The following is a 23,098-nucleotide window of genomic DNA, read 5'->3' as shown; positions in this document are numbered from 1 at the left end:
AAGGCAGGTGGTAGAACCACTGAGCTAAATCCCCGGGCCCTAACTTGTCTTTTTATAAAGTCTGAGACTTCAGAGAAACAAGCCTGATTCATATTATTGCCTAGATTTTTCTATTGTTAGAAAACTGCTATTTTTGGATAGCTCTGATGTGTCTGCTCATTTCTCTATTCCTTCATGTACCTCTCCTTCCAATCAGTTTATGCTGAAAGGAGACTATTTCTTAATTTTTCTCATACATCAAAAAGGCTCTATATTTGTTTTTTGTTTTTTTTTTGGTAACGGGGATCGAACTCGGGACCTTGCGCTTGCGAGGCAGGTGACAGAACCACTGAGCCAAAAAGGCTCTATTTGGAAAGTTTATCTGCCTTGTTAATTTTCCTCCACTCTTTTTACAGATTAATGCACTAACCAATCAGAGACATAAAACACTTATTTGAGATGATTCATATGTTTAAGCCATCGCCAAAGATATTTAGAATAACCAAAATGAAAACTTAAAATAGCAAACTGCTAATATTTAAGTACTATTTAAGTCTGGTAAGTAAAATGTTTCTTTTTGTTCTTGTATTTTAAAATAATAACCATCATACATATTTACCTTACATAAAACTTCAACAGGAGTGGACATCTTCTTTTCACTAATCTTTTCATATTTTTGTTTTTTTGTTGCAGCCTATAGAAAATAAGAATCAAGAACAAGATATACTCACTACTACTGAGAAAAATCTTAATACACCAAATGCACAAATATATACTAGATAAGGTTTATACTAGATAAATATATACTATAAATATATAATAGATAAGGTACAAACATATACTAGATAAGGTTTAAGTCCCGAGACTTAAGTAGTAGTAGGTGGGATTAAATTCATGTTGTATAAAATTATCCACAAGAAGCACTGTAACTATTTCAGACACTTAATATAGGTATCTTTAACCTTTAATGGACCAATAAAGGATAAAGATAGCCATTAAATTCTATGACATCATAGAACAAAGTATTTGAATATTTGTACAAATAAGCAGCACTACTAGATGAACAAGTTTTACTCTATACCTTTTCAACAACATGGTTACACATCAAAATGAGAGCCTTTACATGTAGTACAGCTAGCGATTACCAATGGGTACCATCTTACTATCTCAAAGAAATTATTCTTGGGCCGGGGATTTAGCTCAGTGGTTCTGACGCCTGCCTCGCAAGCGCAAGGACCCAAGTTCAATACCCGGTACCAAAAACAGGGAAATTATTCTTAAGTTAAGTTAGTAAGTTATTACTAAAATGATTACATTTTTCTCTCCAAGTAAAAGACAAAAATAAAGTCAATTCCATCTCAGGAAAAACTATAGATCTGGAAGGAACATAAAAGACATTTCCCCAATATTACTTTTTTTAAGATGGGGCCTTGTTAAATTGCTTGTGCTGGCCTCAAACTCCTGGGCCCAAGTGATCCTTCCATTGGCCGCATGAGTGCTGAGACTACTGGTGTGCGTCACCAGATCCAGCTTAATTTTTTTCTTAAAAACAAAATCCCAGTAATTTGGATCTGATTACCTTGAGTCCTTGCCATGGCAGGCTGGTTCTATTAAAATACATCAAAACATAACCTAATGATTCCATGTCATCTCGACGACTAGAAAAGAAAATATAATTTTATAAACTGGAGCTATAATGGGTAACACATGAAAAAAAGCCAAATATTAAACACAGAAAAAATTTTTCCTAACAAAGACAGAATTATTTGGTGTCTTATGCAAGAAAGTACCTAGTTCACAACATAAAGTTCATGACAGATTAAACAAATTTTTCTCACAAAATCTAAAATTTTAAGAGCACAGTACTAAAGAACAAAAAAGATTTAGCTAAACAACTCTCTAAACAAGGTTAATGAAAACAGAAAACTATGTAGCAAGATACTTTAGGGATACTGAAATTACATTTTAAAGCTAATTAAATATACGAATGTATATTCACATAAACATATATTCCAATAAATACACACATTTGTTTGTAGTGCTGGTAATCAGACAGACTCAGGGCCTTGTATATGCTAGGCAAGTGTTCTACCACTGTGTCACATCCATAAATACACATATTTAAATATAGGTTAATATTTTAGCATATGGAAAAGGTGAAATCTTAGTTTAACCTAAGATATTCAGATATCCAACTAGAAATTCTCATGAATTCCCAACACAAAGGCATATGATTTGTTATTTTTATCTTTTATGGGGAAAAAAAGTTAATGAAGGGAAATTGAAAAGCCAGAATTCAAGTGAAGATATGGGAAGAGACTAGAGATGATTTACTTTTAACTAGAACCTATTAATTTATATCAGTGAAAAAGTACAACAGGAGATAGTATACCAATCCCCCACTGGTTTATTAGTACTCTCCTAACATTTTCCCTGTAAAAATAACCAATTGTTACCCCAAACTCAACCTGCACCACTAAAATATAATCAGTACTATGTTCAGTTGCAAAAAGAAATGTAAAAATAGCGTTAATGCTTCTAATATTCCATCATGCAGTATTTTACCAGGAGACAACTGTCAACAACAACAAAAACGAAAGACCTCATATAATTAGCAACTCTGCAAAGGCTAAAAGCAGTAGGTAAAACAATTAATAAGCATCTTTTAAATCTTCAGCCAAGAGACATCCTTAGACATTCTAAAAAATCAATTAAAACATTTCAAAAACCCATTAATAGTTTTTGCTATAGATTTGATAAACACATTAAATTTTCAGACTCACCTCTGCTCAATACCAAGATGTGCATTGATGCTAGCATATCGGGCAGTGCCAGTGAGGTTTTTATCTTCTCTGTATGGTATGTGTTGCCTTGTCCTGTTGTCTCTGTACTTTTTGGCCAAACCAAAATCAATAAGGAATAACTTTAAAAGAGAAATAAAGAGACATTAGTTTTTCAATCTTACTCAATTAAACTGTTTCTTATTCATTAAATGCCATATGTTCTATGCATTCAAATATCAAAATAAAGTATAAGTTGGATAACAACCCCCCCTCCAGTAAATACTAGTCTTTAACAAACCAAATTAAAAAACAAAACAGAACCAAAAAACCTACTTAAAGTCTAGTAGTTTACCCTTGTTACATGCACAACTTCACAAGGTCCAGTTCAGGAGTTTGTCTTTATGAAATAAGTAAAGAAATGTACACACGCTTGATAGCAGAGTTGTCAGGTATGCTAACATAATGAAACCTGACATACTGTTACTACTGGTAAACAAGCATCATGTTTCAAATCTAGACATAAGCTATATCTGGAATTCTTCCCTCCTACAAAGGCCACTTGTCAGCATGCCAACAGAAGGCTCATTATCTAAAATAAGGCAACCTTGAAAGTCCAGTAGCCAGTAAGACCAAGTTTTTTGTTTTGTTTTGTTTTTTGCTAACAAAAAATAAGACTTTCATTAAGAAACATGTGTTACATTCCAGTACTGTGCATTCACATCATGTGATCAGCTTAAATTCCTGGAAAAGAGAACAAGTCAATTTAAAAAAATTTAAAAAAGCACATCAACATGTGCCTGCTAGTAAGTTTACATGAGTCAATGGAAAAACAAAATTTGTATTTTAGAATGTTTAGATTTATCTTATCTATATTGTACAGGCAAAGAGGGTCCTCATTTATAATATAGAATAATTTTTCTATATAATTAAACTTTATTCTCCAGAATTAGTAACTTTTAAAAGGAAAAAAACCCTATTTTTTTTTTTTGTACCTGGGATCAAACTTGGAAGCTTGCACTTGTGAGGCAGGTGGAGGAAAAAAACCCCCTATTTTTGATTTAAAAATTCATATTTACCGGCCGGGGATTTAGCTCAGTGGTTTCGCCGCCTGCTGCGCAAGCGCAAGGACCCGAGTTCGATCCCCGGTACCAAAAAATAAAAAATAAAATAAAATTTTAAAAAATAAAAATTCATATTTACCTACCATTAAAAGCAAAATAAACTTTACTTAAAATTGGGGTCTTTATCATATTACTCATTACACTATGCTATAATATTTATCTACAATAATTATCAAGCTCGTGCCCTTACAGTGTATAACTCTAGAGTACTGGTCTTTTCAGGTTATGCCTACAATTTATAATTCTTTTCATCAGGCTATTGGGTCCCTTCTGCTACAGTTTGTAATCTGTAGTGTGCTAGGCAACTTGCTCATCTACCCTGTTGAAGTTTGTGTCAAAAATACACAAGGCAAGATTTAGGTTAAAAATCTGACCAAGCATCTCCTGTAGGAAGATGAGTAACACTTATTTCATCCAGGCACTTTACACTCTCATTTATACTTTAGATAGTAAAGAAACTATTATTTGAATTTGTCACCATGTGAACAATGAGATCCTTGTTTTCACTTGCTCTACTATTAAAAAACAACAAAAAAAGGATTATTAGTAAAGTATAATTGTATAATGAAAGCTCTCTAAGAAGAATAAATTCTTTAAGCAATCAAATTATTGTATTTTTTTGGCACCGGGGATCAAACTCAGGACCTTGTGCTTGCAAGGCTGGCATGGGTGCCACTGAGCCAAATCCCAGGCCCTTATTATTTTAGGAATACGGAAAAGTCAGTGGTGTAAAACACTAAGAAAAAAATCTTACACTTTAATATTCAACTGAGTGAAATACACTTATGGTAATCGAAACAAAAATTACAATTAAGTTCTGCAAGATTCATAGAAAACAGGAGCTCCGTGTAGTGGTGCACACCTGTCATTCCAGCATTTTTAAAGTTGAGGCAGGAGGACTGCCATGAGTTTAAGGCCAGCCTGAATTGATATAGGCAAGACTGTCTCAAAACACCCTTTGGAAAAAATAACACAAAAGGACATATCCTTAAGTATATTTTATGAGGGTTTTGCATGAAAAGTGGGTAATCAGTACATGAAATTTCCTCTGTGGGAAAACTTCCCTTTAGTACTTCAAAAAAGAGGAGAAAAATGGACCACTATAACATGATTATGCCTGACAGATTTATTCAAGTCTAAATCTTTCAAAATCTCCATTTACAACTCAATAATCAGACACTGACTGTCTCACAACCAGACTGCTTTATAGAAATTCAGTATTCCCAAGAGTTCTTTCCTTCCACAAGGCTAAAGGCTGTATTAAAAAACACCCTCCTCAAACCCTAAAAAATTAGAAAATGCTAACTTTTAAGCGTCTCAATTCTTTAAAAAACTAAAAAGCAAATAAATCAATTTTAAATTTTCTTTTATAAAAACAAAAAGGAAATTTCATTATTGAAGAAAGGTATCCAATTTTCAAAGAACAATGGAAAGGAAAAACCACTCAAAGCTAGAAAAATCTCTTAGTAGTGCATTACCTTTGGTTACCTAGCAAGCTTCTTTAGTAGCTTTTTGTATGTTTTCAACTTAAAACCAATATAAATATATATCAGAAGTGTTTACATGAAACCATGTGCTATCAAAGATACAAATAGCTGTGAATATGTAAAGGCAGAACCAAATGAGCAAAGGCAGTATCGATAAGCATAAGACAACGTATTTATATATGGGACTGCATATGTATAGACAGGAAAATTTCTTTGGTGGACCAACTTGCTTTTCTGTGGACTTCAACTACTATGCTTCAAAGTTTATGCCTGTTTTAAAAAATGCAGCCTACATATTTATTGACGGCATGAAGAAATGAGTTAATGTTTGATAAACTGGGGTCATTTTCTTTGGAAACACTACCTCTAATTTTAGTTTTTAATACCTGGAGCAATTTTTCTCCTAACCAGGAGTGACATATTTTTGCCCTCTCAAAAATTTTACAAGGTCACTTTACTTCACAACCTATGTACAGGTTGTAACCTCTATGTACAGAATATTAATTTAATGTGACTTCACATGTAAATTAAAAAATGAGTAAATGAATGGATAAGAAAAAATGAAGCTCCACAGTTTTAAAATTTTCTATTACCTTATAATGTACTTATTTACCTATCATCTGCTCTCATTCCCCATAAAAGTAACTAAATTCCTGAGACCTTTGAAAAAGCAGGAGGTGGACCTGAAATAAGGCTGGGCAGTATGTAAAAGGATTAAATTATTATTCAGGTGATACACATATATAAAAAAGTACTACACCAAAGTACTGTTTTTTCTTTTTTGATTACTTACACTAATACTTCATTTTGGCCTATGCTAAACTGAAAAAGAATCATTTGTTCAAAAGCATCAAAATATATGTACTCAATTAAAAAAAAATTTTCCTTCATCTTAAAATTCATATAGATACCAGGTGTGGTGGTGCATACATTCTGGAGGCTGAGACAGAAGGATAGCAAGCTAAAGCCCGGTCTGGGAAACTTCCCAAGACTCTGTCTCAAAATTTTAAAATGTAGTAAAACAAGGGCTAGGAATGGAGCTCAATGTGAAGGCCCTGGGTTCAATTCCCAGTACAACAAAAACAATCAATCGTAAAGGGGAAAAAAGGGCAATCTAATGTCTATAAAAATAAAAGACAGACTGAAGAGAAAAGAACCTTGTGTTTTCTTTAGATAATTAGAAGCAAATTCCTGCAATGATTTTTGGCCTGCCCAAATCTAAATCATCAGGTTATGCATTCATGTATCTTCCACATTACTAATGATAAACTACCATTTATTCTGATAAGTGCTTAATTACTATTATATTGTTAATATCTTTTAGTTCCAAAGCATATAATGCTCTTTCAAGTATCCATTTGGTGGAAGTTGAGAATTTACAGGCTGTGAAAAATCAATTCTAGAAATATTAGATCTGAAATCTGACCTATACTTACCTGAAATTCTTTATAGAAGGAGAGGTAAGGCAGAATGAATTCATTTTACAACACTAATGCAACTGAATTTTTTTTGATTAAGTTCTACAACTCCAAAAAAAGTACTAGTCATTCTCAAGTTTACTATTACATAAAGAAACTACATCAACATAGTATTTCCACATATGAATATTAACAGATCTAAAAGATAATATCCTATTTTCATTTAGGTTTTCTCTAAAATTCACAAGTTTTAAGCAAAAGCCACAAAAGAGTATCTTAGTAATGTTATGTTTGCCAAGTATGTCTGAATAATGCCAACATAAGAGGTGCTTGAGCAAGATCTACATTCTCCAGAACTAAAACAAAGTAAAAATAACCAAAATAAAGCAATAAAAAAGAAAAGCACATGAATTTGGGATTGAGGTTGGAATAGGAGACAGTTTCAGACCTGGTTTAATCCTGAGAAAGATGGGTCCTGAGAAGTACTAACAGTCATGCTTCTTTTCCTCTTCCCCACTGGAGATTCTAAACACTAAACAGACAATAGAGGGTGGCAGTGCATCAAACAGTATTGCTTACATTGCAACAATGGCCGGCGCAGACAGGCAACACCGAGGCATTAGAGAAAGAACAGGGTAGCCAAATGCCATCCTTCTTCCACCAAGCACTGTAGCTTCTCAGTTTTCCAAATAAGAATCACATGCTTAGGAACATTTGAATTCTGGAGAATACTGGGGTTTTTAATGCCACTATTATTGTGTCACTGCCTGAAACAGGGATAGCAATGGTGACATTTGGCTCTTGAATTTTTAAATCAAAAATGGGGAATTTAGATCTGCAATCTTTGGCACCACGATCTGCCCTTTCCCCAAAAAAGATCATATGGGGGAAAAAAATCTTCAGTAAGGAAGAGGTAGAAGGCATTTAGTCACCTTAAAATTTATTTTCATAAGCATGCAGGGCTGATTACTGGAAGAGATGAGCAAATTCACTATGATTGGAGTGGTCACTCCTAAATATCAAATTCAGAACAATTTTCCAAGAAAGAAATTTAAAAATTGATCTCAAAAGCCCCCCCAAATCTTTTCCCCCATGAATAGAAAACTACTAGAACAAGCTGACCAAAAGATCCAGTCTCATAAAACTGGCATTTTTCAAACTACGATACAGAAAACACTAAAAACCAACTAACATAAACAGAACACTAAGCTAAAATATTCAAAACCAACATTTATTACTTGGATCTTAGGTGAAACACATTTCACTTCTACCCTAAGTTATCTTTGAAACTGTAACAATAAGCAGCTCCATAAAATTTTTTATCTGTAAGGAGGACACACCCTAAAAAAGCTTTCATCACCCAGATAACTTGGATTTCCCAACACAACTATGTGATTAACATGGACTTCTTAAAGGAGGGAAAAAAAGAAAAAAACAAATCAAAATAAGACTCCAAATTATCTAGGCCATCATTTAAATTTAAAGGCAAAAAACCATGTACTGCACTGCCAACATGCAGACATGTATCCTATCTATGAGAACAATGGGTCTTTAGGGGTAAGAAAATGTGAAGGGGGGAGGCTAGGGAATGGCTAAAAGAAGAGTTGCAGTGACAAAATTGTCCAAAAAATTGAATTAGTAATTTTTTTTCTATTAAACTCCAGGTTTTGTTGTAACAACATTAAGAACCTGGATTTCAAAGAGATAAGCTAAGTGTTTTTTAAAAAAGTACAATTTGAAAATAATCAGTTAATATATACTGAAACACTTCTCATTGATAAAAGCTCAATAAAAAATTTAAATTCCTGAAACTTGGTCAGACCAACATTAACATCTCACACATTAACAAATAACACCAATTCTAATGGTAATGGCTCCAAGTTGGCATTCATACAGGCAAACGAAGGTAAACATTTATAGCTGGATCTAAAAACACCAAACATTCCCTAAAATAGTTTAATAAAACAAATGTGACTCTTCCTTCCAAAAACAAAACAAAACAAAACAAAAAACCCCACAAAAACAAAAAGCCCCCAAGTTGTCCTGAAGTTGAGAATTTCTGTAAGATCATCAGATCATAACATGCTTAGGGCATTGCCAATGCTGCCTGTCTGCCCGAGCTCAACAGTGAATGGATAAAGAAAGCAATTCACTCAATAAAACTAATCATTGCAGAAAAAATTTCAACACAATTAGTTTCTATCTGCAATCATGCGTCACTAACCACAACCCAACCACCCAATAGGCTGGACCATACTCAGAGACCCCAATTAGCACTAGTTTTGCTGTATGAATTTCATTTCACTTGTCTACATTTTCCTTTAAGGGAAGTGGAGGGACTCACCCAACTTGGCACACAAGTAAAAAACTGTCAACTACTTTTGAAGCAGGCCCAAAAGTTATCCTTTTAAATACACAAATCCAAGGACTGAGGAATTCTCAGTATCAATCATGCTCAGTCAGCAAATGTTAACTCCATGGTGACAGATGGGTCAGGTTGCCACACTGGCACAAGCACATATATTACAAAAACCCACACTTTAGAGCCAAAGTTAAAATCTGTTCTTTTAGCATACAGGAGGAAAAGTATATATGGAGGTTTTCACTATTCAAGTGAGTGAAAAATAGATACAACTCTTCTACATTTAAATAACAGTTGATTGCACTTCATTATAAAGCCCTTGGAATTTTAAATATTTCCATATAGATATCTAATGTTGGTTGGGTAAGTTGGAGAGAATATATTTCAAGTTACTAAGTTAATAGAGTTAGCCAATTATCCTTCTAGCACAATCTTTTAAAGCAATTATCAACAGCAAATTCAATTTACTATGGCTTAAGATTGGAAAGTTTTCCAAAGCAACTCTTGTCAATATTTTTCTCTTTCATGCAAAGACCATTTGACTAACCTTATTACAGTGACGCCCAATACCCATTAGGAAGTTATCTGGCTTAATGTCTCTGTGTATAAAATTCTTTGTATGCACATATTCAATTCTACTGATCATCTGAAAAAAAAAGGGAGGAGATAAATGAGTTAAGTGATAAAAAGCAACACATTTCTTCCCCAAGCATTTCCACAGCTCACAATGACAGCACTAGAAAATATTAAATCAAAGAACAAAAATTTGTACTTATTTCTAGTTTGCTGGATATCTAAGCATAAAGTATGATAAAAAAAGTTAAAACTTTGAATATTTTATTATAGTAAAAGACGCTGCTATCAGACCTCAAAATACTTTCTTCTCTCTTTGAATACTTATCCCATTATTCTTGCCACTTTCTGAAGCAGTTCTGGAATTTGGTTTTCATGAGCATCTTCAAGAGTGCTCCCGCGTCTGACTCAATGTAATGAACTGACCCAAAACGATTAGCATTAATGGTCCCTTTCAGATGTTGGGCAACAGCCAGAAGCTGCAGTGCTGTATCTGGTGAATAAGGACACAATATAATGTTTTTACAAGTCTGCCTTTCTGTTCCATGGCACATGGGAGCAGCATTCACCATATTTTTTATCACATCTCACAAAGGCACCAAAGAGGACTTCCAGGACTGTTTCAAAAAGGGCAAGAACAATGGGATAAGTATATTTGAAGTATTCTGAGGGAGACTAATGACAATGTATCTTTTATTGTAAAGTTTTAAAAACATTTAAATATTCATCACATATTTCTATCACACCTCATATAATGCCCTTTGGCTTATTTTTCCAGTATTAGTGGTTAAAAACACAGGTCCAACTTGATAGACTTGTCTGTGACATTCAAATTATAAAAGCAATACATTAGGAATCATTTAAATTGTTATAATAATAAGTTAAATAAAGTAGGTAACCTGTGTTAAAATAGCTCAGTAGGGGCAATGGTACACCTCAGTGTGTTTAGCATGTGCAAGGCCCTGGGTTGGACTGCCAATACAAAAAAATCCAGCAATAACTAAGCCTATATTTCCATACTATTCTTTTGTTTTTTGTTTTTTTTGGTACCGGGGATCGAACTCGGGTCCTTGCGCTTGCAAGGCAGGCAGCAGAACCACTGAGCTAAATTCCTGGCCCTCCATACTATTCTTTTAATCATACACAGGTGTACTTAGGAGGGGTGTTGACCAACCAACAAATATAGGTGTTAGTAACTTGTCATCTCAAACTGAGAAGCATTCTATTTATTTTTCTTCCCCACTCCTACCCCCTATACTGGGGATTGAGCCCAGGGTCTTCATATTGTGCTATATTTGGTGCTCCTCCCAACCCTTTTATTGTGCATCTAATTTTTTTTTTGGAACTGGGGATAAAACTTGGGACCTTAAGTTTGTGAGGCAGGCAATGGCACCACTGAGCTAAATCCTCAGCCCCCAACCCTTTTATTGTGTTGAGATAGGGTCTCACTAAGTCACTAGTTGCCCAGGTTGGACTTTTGTGATATCCTCATGTTCTACTCCTCATTCCTGGAAGTTGGTAGCTATAACATAAACATGTTTTATACAGAGAAAGACACCTACCTACATGTCAGGTTTCTTTCCTTGTGCATAAAAACAAAACAAAACAAACTCTCCTGTTCTTCTCCATGCTCATATTAACATGTCATTCTAACAAGCATTCTTTTTTTTTTTTTTTTGGTACCAGGGATCAAACTCAGGACTTTGCGTTTGTGAGGCAGGCACTGGAACCTGTGAGCCAAATCCCTGCCTAACAAGCTTTCTTTATTGTCTTGGAAATTATGTCCAGACAAATATTCTAATCATTATTTTTCATGCTAGGGATATTTAAAAATGTATTCCACATCCATATGCAGGGCTTCATGCATGCTAAGAACACATTCTACTACTGAGTTACAGCCTCAGCTCTGTAATATTATTATTATTTTCTTTTGGTACCGGGGATTGAACTCGGGTCCTTGCGCTTGCACAGCAGGCGGCAAGGCCACTGAGCTAAATCCGCGGCCCTTGTGATATTATTTTCAATGGCTATAAATATTTTATAGTACAGAAGTTTTTTCAAGTTATTCTCCTACTCACAATATTGTTTCCAGTTTTTCCTCCCTATAATCAACAATACTAACAACACATATTTATATATTCTTAGCTACTAGTGTTTTTATTGCTATGGGTATAAATCTAATAAAATCACAGGGATTGAAGTACATAAATACTTTTCATTTTGATATAACATTCAAATGCCTTTCAATTTTTAGGAGCTCTTTGCATACAACAACCTTTGATCTAAATATCTTTTAGCATTTATAGAATCTTATATACAACAGAAGCTTTGACTTTTTTTTTTTTGGTACCAGGGATCAAACTCAGGTCCTTGCGCTTGCTTGCGAGGCAGGCGACGACACTACTGAGCTAAATTCCCGGCCCATCTTTGACTTTTAAATTATCAAGTATGTCTGTCTTTTCTGTAAGATATTAACTTGTATTTTAAAATGTATTCCATATCTAAAGACTGTTAACATTATCTTTCTATCCATATGTTATTATTCTTCTCAGTAGTACATTTGTCCCCATTTCCCTTGGATATACCGATTTTAAATCATTCTCTTCTACTGTGGCATCTTCTGAAGCCAAACTCCCAATCACTGCCTTAAACTATATCCTCAAAGCAGCAAATGTATACAATATACAAATGTTATCTTATCTTTTTGGTGTAACAACAAACTTTACAGAAAGTGAAACAAAATATTTAGGTCCCTTAATATACATACTTGTTTTTGTTTTGTTAATATCAACCATTACCTTGTAACTATTAAATCGCTGGGAAAAGGTCAACTAAAATTGCAAGGCTGAGGCAGGATGATTCTAAGTTTGAGGCTAGCCTGGGCAATTTAGTAACACCTTGTCTCAAACTAAAATAACAATAAAAAAAGAAGGGCTGGGAAAGCACCTCAGTGTTAGAATGCTGGCCTACCATATGCAAGGTCTTGCGTTCAGTCCCCAGTAAAACACACATGCACGCACACATGTGACAGAGAGAGAGAGAGAGAGAGAGAGAGAGAGAGAGAGAGAGAGAGAGAGAGAGAGAAAGAAAAAGTCAAGTGCAACATACAGACTACAGGTATTAGCTATTATCTATTGTGACAAGACATTAATTGGCTTAAACAAAGGCTTTCTTGCAAACCCCCTCCAGGAATTACATTCTTTCACAGAACCTCAAGTAACTTATTTTGCCATCTTTCTGTCCTAGAGGAAAGGGACTTCTTATTCTGTGTTCCCCAGTAGTTAAAAGAATGGTAGGCCCTCAATATATGTCCACTGTATAAATGCTTATGTATTAACTGCACCTGCAACAAATAAGCTATTAATCTTTTATCAGGATTCACTCACATGTTAGTTAAAACACACTGATAGGTTTTATTAAATTTATGAAGCTTGAATTTATAATATACTCCATAAAAGAACACTGCAATTTGCTACTACTATTTGTTTAAGCCACACAGTAGCTTTTATGTTAAAACTTGGAGAATCAGGGGATGAAAACAGGAAATGAACACTACTTTCTAATGTTCTGAATTTATAAACTTTCTAAAATTCTACCTCAAATGCCAGTTGTTTATTACCATTTTCCTTTATAACATCTAATCTATATTTAAGAAATGTTATTACTTCAACATTTTTATAAGAACAGATTTTAACTTGAATCATTCCCAGTATTTTCCTGCCCTTAAAAGGTGACAAATCTTGACCAAAATTAAAAGTTCCTTGATATTTACCCATTTCTTAATGTAGTATCTTTATTCATTAGGTTTGTTCCTGACACCCTAGTTCACTACATTGTAATTTTAAAAAACTATTTCTCATTTTCTTAAAATCAAAATAAAATCTAATGCATGAATCTAATGCATGCCAAGGCAAAAACGTTTTGAGTCCTGCTTCAGTAAGACTAGTGGTTAAGAATCCATTACTTCAAGAAACATACAGGGCCGGGGATTTAGCTCAGTGGCACTGTACCTGCCTTGCAAGTGCAAGGCCCTGAGTTCAATCCCCGGTACCGAGGGAAGAAAAAGAAAAAAAAAAAAAAAGAAAAAAAAATCTATTTAGTGAAAAAAAAATTCTTCCTTAAATTACTACTTTAGTACTTCTCAAAAATACAGTACAGCTTTTATAAGGATCCTACTCATAATACCTACAGAAAACATTTGTAAGTCATAGGAGAGTGGGACACAAATCTCTTTTGCTTTTAAACAGTGAAACATGGATTTAATGTTCTAATTCATGAAATGTTATATTTTCAGTTTTTATTTTTGCCAAAATTTCACATACCTGGTCAGCTAACATAAGTACAGTTTTCATTGTGAACCTTCTTGAACAGAAATTGAAGAGGTCTTCAAGGCTGGGTCCCAGAAGATCCATGACTAGCACATTATAATCTTTTTCCTGGCCATACCACCTAACAAAAGTGAAAAAGAAAAAGGAGTGTTATAATAAAAACCTAATTATCATTTAATATAAAATTTTTATTAAATTCTTAAAACTTCAAGATAAAGACAGTTTTTCTTCCCTGGTTAGGTTTTTATTTGGCACTGGGTTCAAACAACTCAGGACCTTCCACTTGCGAGGCAGGCGGTGGCACCACTAAGCTAAATCCCTGGCCCCCTGGTTAGGTTTTATTTAAAGTAACTTCTCTATTCAGAAGACAAACTCAACAATTAATGACACTGCCCAATACAAAATAAGAGAAGACTTCTTTTCTTTTCAAGTGACCCCAATGCCCTAAAAAGACATACATGACTGACTTAACTCTTCTTACCAAAGAGCAGCTGATATCTATACCCATCTGCCATTGAGTTCTGTGACTTTAGGCAAATTGCTTAATCTCACCTGGATCTGCTTTCTACCCGAAGAAAGTACTACAGCAGTCACTCCAAAATGTTTCAGAAGGTAAACCTCTTTTTATCACATTCCTGGTTCCCCTTTCCACCAAACTGTACTTAATGATTATTCTTTTTTAAAAAGGAGCCACATATTTACAGCAAGCATCCACTATTAAATTCAAATAGATGACAGTTATTTGCTTTTTGCCAAGAATGTTTTACTTATGCAGTGCTACATTATTATGGACAAATATATAACTTATCATCAATATCTCAAGGACTACTAGTGTTTATTTCATTTACCCCAATGACTAGGAATCATCACAATAAGTGATTTCAAATTTTGATGTTAATGAGCATCCATTTCTATTTCAAACTTATCTACACAGCAAATTCAGCTTGAAAGGAAAACTGGCCAGTATACAATGTTTTTTTTTTTTTTTTGGTACTGGGCTAGAACTCGGGACCTTGTGCTTGTGAGGCAGGCGGCAGAACCACTGAGCTAAATCCCTGGCCCTGGCCAGTATATAATGCTTTTAAAAAAAGTATTTGGAAAGCAGTTTTCAAGAATGGTTGAAGATGTCCTGTACAATGTGGCACATCTATAATCCCAACTACCTGGGAGGTTGAGGTAGAAGAACAAGTTTGAGGCTAGCCTGGGCAATTTAGCAAGACTTTGTCTCAAAAAGAACAAGTGCTTATAAAATTTAAACTGGACTCATTTCCTCTGTCAATTCCAGTAAATGGAACTGGTACCAAGATTTACCATAGTTGAAAGTCTGTTTTATTAGTATTTAAAAAAGAAAAGGCTTTTTTGAAATCCATGCCAAAAGCATAGCAAATGCCAGTCTTTACTGCTTGCTATATTGTTATTTCTTCTTGGAGGCAGGTACAAAAAAAAAAAGTATAAGAATTTAATATTTTACATTTAATTTTCTAGAAAATGTACTATACTTGATCTTAGCCAAAAGGCTGAGAAGAAATTAGAAAATTTAGTTAGCTACATGTGTGATATTCTGGTATCTCTTCTCTAAAAAAGTCATCTAGGGCTGACAATGTAGTTCAGGGGTAGAGTACCTGCCTAGCATTCATCAAGCCTTAACAGCACCACAAAAAACCAAACCAAACCAGATCAAAAGACAATCTATTCTAACTCATGGTTCTGGACACTCACCACCATTATTCCTTGATGGCATCTATCAGAACTCCAAGAACTTCAAGCACAGTACCCAAGATAAAAAATAAAAATAAACCTTTAATTCAGTCCTATTCCCTAGAATCTTATGTTGAAAATAAAAGATCCTAAGGGGAATAAGCTTAGACAGTTTAAATTCATTCCTGTCACTTTTGCTTCATCCGTTTTTCTTTGGTTTTCTTGTGTTATTTGGGATTGGACCCAGCGGCTGGCTCATGCTAGGCGAACATACACAGCTGAGCTACATCTCTAGATAATAAAAAAAAAAAAATTTTGTTTTTTAAAAATTTCAGAGTTTAAATTGCCTAGCCTGGTCTCAAATTTGGCTGTAGCTGGGATTACAGATGTGTGCCACTGTATTAGGCCACTTCAACCATTCTTAAGTACTTGCCAGACATAAAACATGGAAAACTGCCACTAAACACAGAACACAAGAAAGTTGCGTTCTCCTTTCCTTTTTCCTCTCTGTCTTACTTAACTGAAGCCACAAATCTATGACAGAGAGTTGTCAGTAACTTCTGTAATGTCCAACATTTATGTATATGTGTTCTGAGATGGAGTCTTGCTATGTATATACCCCAGGCTGGCCTTGAATTCACAATCCTCTTGGCCTCAACTAGCCGGGGTGCTAGAATTACAGGCGTGTGCCACTACACCCAGCATGAGTTACAGCAGATTTTTAAAACGAATCTAATTTACCTAGGTTTTTAAGAAAGTGAGAAGAAATTCAGAAAGTGCATTAAAAAAGTGATGGGAAGGCAGAAAAGTCAAATAGGCTGAAGGGAAAGCAAGCATAAGTCAACTCACAAAAGACCACATCTCATTTCTATGCAACTTAAAAATAAGTAGGACTTTTTGCTGTACAAAGACTGGTACTTTTATCTCTTTAAACTTAACCATGATTCCTTTCCCTTTCAAGGAACCTATAGCTTACTTCTTTCAAGTTAATACTCCATACTCTCCATTTGTGTTTTCTACCTGGGCTTATGTATTGAGAATATTATTGTACATGGAATAGGAACTAGGGATGATTTTCTTTTCAAATGCAAAATGATGTATGCTCAAGTCAAAAGAGGCAGCCAAAAATGCTAAGAGAATTCAGAAGAAGGATCAATGGGAATTAAACAAGTCTAAAAAAGTATTGTGAAAATGGTCTACTGCCAGGCATATACTCAAGAGTGGATAATATTTTGATTGAGAAGGCAGAAAAGGGCATGCTAACCAGGGGCAATAACAAATCACTGAGGCCAGGCATGGTGGCACATGGCTGTAAGTCCCAGCATTCGGGAGCCTGAGTGAGGCAGGGAAGATTACCGCAGTTCCAGGCCAGCATGAACTACATAGTGAGACCCTGTCTCAAAACCAACCCTGGGCCAGGGATTTAGCTCAGTGGTTCCACCACCTGCCCCGCAAGCACAAGGACCCAAGTTCGAGCACTGGTACCAAAACAACAACCACCACCACTACCACCACCACCCAAAAAAACCAACCCAAACCAAAACAACAAAAACCATTTTGAGCCATGAGCTCCCAAGAAGGAAGAGTCAAAGTGGTAGACAGTTTGAAACTAATGTTATAAACTCTCAAATGTAAGGCTAAAGAGATTTATATTCTGTACTACTAGTTTGTAGCTGGAATAAAAATCATGTTTTAGCATTATTTCTCAACACCAGTGTGTGATATGGAATTGAAGAGGAAGAAGTAACAATTACATGGAGACCAATGAAGAAGTAGTGTTTTATAGGGGTTAGGGGGTGCAGTTTAGTAGCACCTAGGTTGAACAACACAAAAAAGGGAGAGTTGTATTATAGCTGAAGATATCAAGTTATAGGTTTTTGTTTCTCTGAAAAATCTCCTTACGAAAACATCTGCTGGGTGTGGGGGCACACACCTGTAATCCTAGCACTCAGGAGGCTGATGCAGATGGATCACCATGAGTTTCAAGCTAGCCTGGGCTACATAGTGCATTCAAGGCCAGCCTACATTACATAGTGAGACCCTGTCTCAAAAAACCATAAAAAAAGAGAAATATCTTAGAAATTGAATGAATGAAATTATTTATTGCTATGAGACCTTGGACTTCCAATAACAATGAATCAGTGTAATTCTTACAATGTGCAGTTCAGATGGAAGTACTCAGACAGGTATAGTACTGGTTCAATCACTATAAGGACACAAGTAAGAGCAAAGAATAGTAATTATTTAATGTAGGCCCTCCATGTCAGATTATCAGCTTTATAGGCACAGCCATTGTGTTTGCCTTGTTCACAACCCTGTATTTCCAGCAGCCAATGCTTTACACACAGGAAATAATCATTATTTGCTGAATGAAAATTAGCTATTAGAGGTTTCAAAAGAATAGACAGTGGGCCAGGGATTTAGCTCAGCAGTTCCGCTGCCTGCCTCGCAAGCGCAAGGTCCCAAGTTCGATCCCCAGTACCAAAAAACAAAACAAAAAAACCCCCCAAAACCCCAAAAGAATAGGGAGTACCTGATTTGGTAGATGAATAATAAAAAAATAAGGAATGTAAAAACAATTCCTGCACTCAATGTATGGTGTAATGTCATAAGGAAGCAAACACTTGTCATTGAATCAAATGAGCCAAGTAATTATACAGCTTCAAAAGTGACAGTTTTAACTGGCTGCAGTGCCATGAGCCTAAGACCCAGCCATTTAGGAGGCTGAGGCATAAGAATCACTTGAAACCACAAGTTTCAGACGAGCCTGGGCAAGATTTCATTCAACACACACGCATGCACGCACAAAAGGGTAGAAGTGGTGCACGCCTGTAATCCCACCCCTCAGGAGGCTGAAGCAGGAGGGTCACTGCGAGTTCAAGGCCTGCCTGGATACAGAGTGATACTCCGTCTCAAAAAACCATGAAGGGGGCTGGGAATTTAGCTCAGCGGTTTTGCCACCTGTTGCACAAGCGCAAGGATCTGAGTTCCATCCCTGATTCCAAAAAAACAAAACAAAACAAAAACCACGAAGTCTTTTCCTATACTACTGGTGGTGAACCTGTATCATGCGTGCGAATAGCAGGCTGTTTGTTATCATTGAAAGCTCAAAAAAGTTCGCCATCATTGTCTTACACCATTTATCTTTTCCATCTTTAGGTTATTATTGTAAAGAATCTCCACTGAACAGCTAAAAAGCATAAACACTGAATCAGTGCTGAAACACATTTAATTTTCACAGCAGCCGTAAGACATTCTCCAGATCCATCTCTCAAACCTTAAAACTCTTAACATTCTATCATCATCCATCTTTTATGTTCCTTTTTACAGGGTAGTTCCAGTTCCCTCTCTTGAATGCTGCTAATTGTTCCAGACACCCTGTTCTCTTTCCCCTGAACTCCTTTTAATGTTCCTATACACTAGTATTTGTGTGGCATTAACAACACAACTTTGCCATTCATAATACAGAGCTATACCTCAAAAATCATATACCTTCTTCCCATCCTTAACACCCAAACTATCCAGGCCAAAGAAATTACCTATAGGCAATTCTTGTTTACATTTTCCTATATCCCCTTAATTCCTGTTGTTTACTGTAATCATGACATCATGTTGACTTTTTTTTTGAGTAGTACTCCAACTTCATCCTCCTAAATCAACAAGTTTCAGTATACTCTCTATTCTCAATTTAAATACTAGTTTCAAAGGTCACCTATCTTTCTGGTATTGCATTCATTTTTTGATTACTTCTGGAAGGTGCAGGTGTTTAGGCATTATATTAATGGCATTCATCCTGAAAAAGAGGAACCAAAAATGCAAGGCAGGTTCAACTACATTTTGATTCATGCTAACTCTTCAGTGCTCTTAAAGGAGAACTAGGCACCTGACTAAAGACGGTTAGTTTCTTCTGGTTTTTTGTTAAGTCTTCATAAACAAGGTTCCTTGTCCACATCTGTTCCTTCACTTCATGGCCTTCATTTTACTTTGAATATAAGACACCTAAAATTTTATGATCTGAGTTTGAACCCTCCTTCTACAGGAAAACTGAGCAAACAATTTTCTTCTTGCTTCCAATTTTACATTTAAAACACAATTTAGACTTTAAAAGGTCAGTAACTTAATTTTTTACTCATACTCCTTTGGATTAGTTTATTTTTTGGTACCAGAAATTGAACTTGGGACCTTGTGCTTTCAAAGCAGGTGGTGGCACCACTGAGCTAAGTCCCTGGCCCCTGGATTAGTTTTTAACACAATTTCTATAAGAATAAAACACTATCAAATTAAAAATTTGCAGAAATACCTTTGAAGTATTTGGGATTGAGACCATTTTCACTAGAGAGAATCCTATTTGGGGCTACTTGGCTACTGCAGGGAATTGGAAAATCAGGTTTAAAAGAGAAAGAAAACATGCTATCAAAGTAAAAAGAATTCTAATAATATGATTTCAAGAAACGTGAGATATCAATTCAATTTTTAAGTATCACTGAACCTTCCCCACAACTGTTCAAGCTCTTACCTCCTTTTTTTGCAGGGTTTGGGATGAAATCCAGGACCTTCACACTGACCTACATCCATAGCTCATTTTTAAAATTTTTATTTTGAGACAGGATCTCACTAAGATGCTAAGTTGCCCAGGATGGGCTCCAACTTACTATCTTTTTGCTTCATGTACCATCAGCCTGGCTACCCTGTCACCTTAAATTCAACATATTTCAAACCAACCATTCAAACCAAACCAACTTACAACACATCAAAATTGGACCCCTTTCACAACTTCCTCAGATTCTCAAGGGTCAAATGTTTTGCCTCCCTTCAAAATGAGAAAACATGACATGCCCATAAAAATCTTTGTTCCTGCAAGGCCCTGGGCTCAATCTCCAGCACAAACAAAGAGAGAAAAGAAAAAGTGTGAACATTCCCCTTGTCCTATATTAATTTGCTTATCAAATCCTTTTTAAATAGAGCTAAGCATCTGAAGTAAACAGTATCTGAAAAGCATACAAGATAAAATTAACTCAAATTCTCTATATTAGTGGAGAAAATTAATACAAAGAGAAAACAATGAACTATTCTAAAGCTTGATGTAATTTTTAAGTTGCAAGTACAGGAGAAAGGATACAAGGCCCAGACCAGTAAAGATATGGCAAATGGGAAAGTGAAAGAGCCAACAGAATCTATTAGAAAGGATCCACACAGTCTGACAGGACACATGAATATCTACAAATTCTACACAAACCTGGACTAATAAAGAACTAGGCATTATTCATGAAAATTTGTCCTTCAGTGATCAGAAAATTAAAAACAGTACAACAGCTAAGTTTAAGAATGGCAAGGTAGGGCTGGGCAAATAGCTCAATGGTAGAGCACTTACTTAGCATTCACACCCCCACCCCCAACAGAGAATGGGAAGCTGGTTAAACTGAAAGTATGTATATGTTACAATGTACCAAGAACACTGAACCACCAGCCAGAAACACAAGTTTTAGTCCTGGCTTTGCTATTTCCTTGTTCTGTGACTGAGTCATTTTTACTCACTGATCAAAGATTCATCTTTTTTCTCTTTCTTCTTCTGGCCATAATGGAGATCAAACCCAGAGTTTGTACATACTAGGTAAAAACACTCTGTCACTGATTTACATTCCTCTAGCTCCTTAAGATTCTCTATTCAGGGCTGGGGATTTAGCTCAGTGGTTTCACTGCCTGCTACTCGAGCGCAGGGACCTGAGTTCAATCCCAATTACAAAAAAAAAAAAAAAAAAAAAAAAAAGATTCTTTATTCAGCCCTATTTACCTACTAAGGGGTGTTATGGTAATTATGAGGTAGTTTATGTAAAAGTACTTGGGGTAAATTACAAAGTATTACACAAATAAGGGATTTTTATTTTATATAAAAAATAGCATATATAAAATGCTACCGACTAAGAGATGATATTTTCTACAATAACCACAGCTCTTAGCAAAATCTGCTATCTATTACCAACAGTTTAATACAATGGACTGCTAAACCTCAGTACAGAATTTCTCAAAGTGGTTCTCTGGTCATTGGCAGAAATTACTTGGGACTGTTATCAGAAATAAGAGACTCTTCCTCCCCATTCTAAAACTGGCCAAACAAACATGGATGTAAGGTGGAGAAACTTGCTTTCTTAACAAGCTCTGTCCATGGCTAAGGTCTGAGAAATGCTGACCTAGCAGGATTCACGTCAACAAAACCTTAAGAAGGCCCAATGACCTGGCCAATGAAGGCAATCTCTAAATGCTTCCAGGTACTGCTGAGGTTGATAATCAATATATTATCCCTTTGATATTAAGGAAACATCACACTCAACACACTATTCCCTTGATATTAAGGAAACATTCATGTCCTCACAGTTTGAGATTTAGTACCTTTCCTCCTAATTTTCATCAGGAGACAAATTTACCATTGCCGTATCTCAGACTCACGGCAGATGTTCAAAATTTAAGCCTCACAAAATTTCTGGCTCTTCACTGAAATATCAGTGCCCAGTATTTTAGAATGTGCTGGCAATGGTCGGCAAACTCATAAACATACATAATACATACAAAAGCTGAATGAAATACTTTTTACAAAGTGTTGTGAAGTATGTTATGTTCACTAAGACAGTCTCAACCATCAATCAGACCTTTCATTAAAGAGTAGAAGCTAACAGTTCAGTAAAAGGGATATGAAGTATTAATATTATAAAGGTTCAAAAATGTGCATATTAAGATTCTAGTAAATGGAACTTGGGGGTGAAAATAACTTCAATCACATGTAAACAGCCAAACACAAAATAACCCAATTAATCAATACTAAAGTGCACAATAAAGCAATGGAAAAAACAAAGTATTGTATTCATGCAAAAGTATGAACTCCAGTCAAATTATAAGACTTCCATTATTTCAACTGTTATCAAGGAAAATGTATTAGACACTTCTCTAATAAAAAATCTGAAACTTAAAAACAAAATCTGCAAAATTTCATGCTACTACTTTCCAACAAAGTAGCTCTAAATCAGACCTCACATTCCTCTTTCCATAAAAGCCACCATGAAGACAGAATGGTTTGTCACTGTAGAGAAGTGTTACAGAGGTTAAGAACTTAGAACAACTTCACATGAGCTGAAATACAGATTGAACACCTCTAATCCCAAAATCCAAAACTCATAATTATTTATAGTCAAATGGGCAACACATGCCTGTAATCCCAGCTACCCAGGAGGCTAATCAAGGCCAGCCTGGGCAAATGAAAGACCCTGTCTCAAAATTTTTAAAAAGGGAGGGAAGGGGTGGAATGCTGGAAATGTAGCTCAGTACCAGAGCACATGCTCAGCATGTGTGAGTCCTTG

The 23,098-nt window shown here is 35.4% G+C and overlaps 1 protein-coding gene across 10 annotated transcripts in view; it reads right to left on the bottom strand.

The window, feature by feature from the left end:
* The window catches only part of Csnk1a1 (casein kinase 1 alpha 1), a 47,753-nt gene that overhangs the window by 12,100 nt on the left and 12,555 nt on the right, over positions 1–23,098 (bottom strand). For 6 of the 10 annotated variants that reach the window (XR_015438838.1, XR_015438839.1, XR_015438840.1 and 3 more), the window contains exons 3-8: positions 14,046–14,172; positions 9,698–9,796; positions 7,237–7,320; positions 2,763–2,902; positions 1,559–1,637; positions 599–673 (exon numbers count right to left, since the gene is read on the bottom strand). Coding sequence is in view for 5 of the 10 variants with exons in the window: in XM_087180603.1 (XP_087036729.1) it covers positions 599–673; positions 1,559–1,637; positions 2,763–2,902; positions 7,237–7,320; positions 9,698–9,796; positions 14,046–14,172 (604 nt within the window). In the remaining 5 variants the exon portion in view is untranslated. The remainder of the gene's footprint in view (positions 1–598; positions 674–1,558; positions 1,638–2,762; positions 2,903–7,236; positions 7,321–9,697; positions 9,797–14,045; positions 14,173–23,098) is intronic. The other 4 variants (XR_015438841.1, XR_015438842.1, XM_087180605.1 and 1 more) reach the window with 1 other exon arrangement.

Source organism: Heterocephalus glaber, unplaced genomic scaffold (assembly GCF_053883595.1).
Source record: "Heterocephalus glaber isolate CG9 unplaced genomic scaffold, H.glaber_assembly_v1.0 deba00001463, whole genome shotgun sequence".
NCBI lineage: Eukaryota > Metazoa > Chordata > Mammalia > Rodentia > Bathyergidae > Heterocephalus > Heterocephalus glaber.
This window is presented reverse-complemented; position numbering and strand designations above follow the sequence as displayed.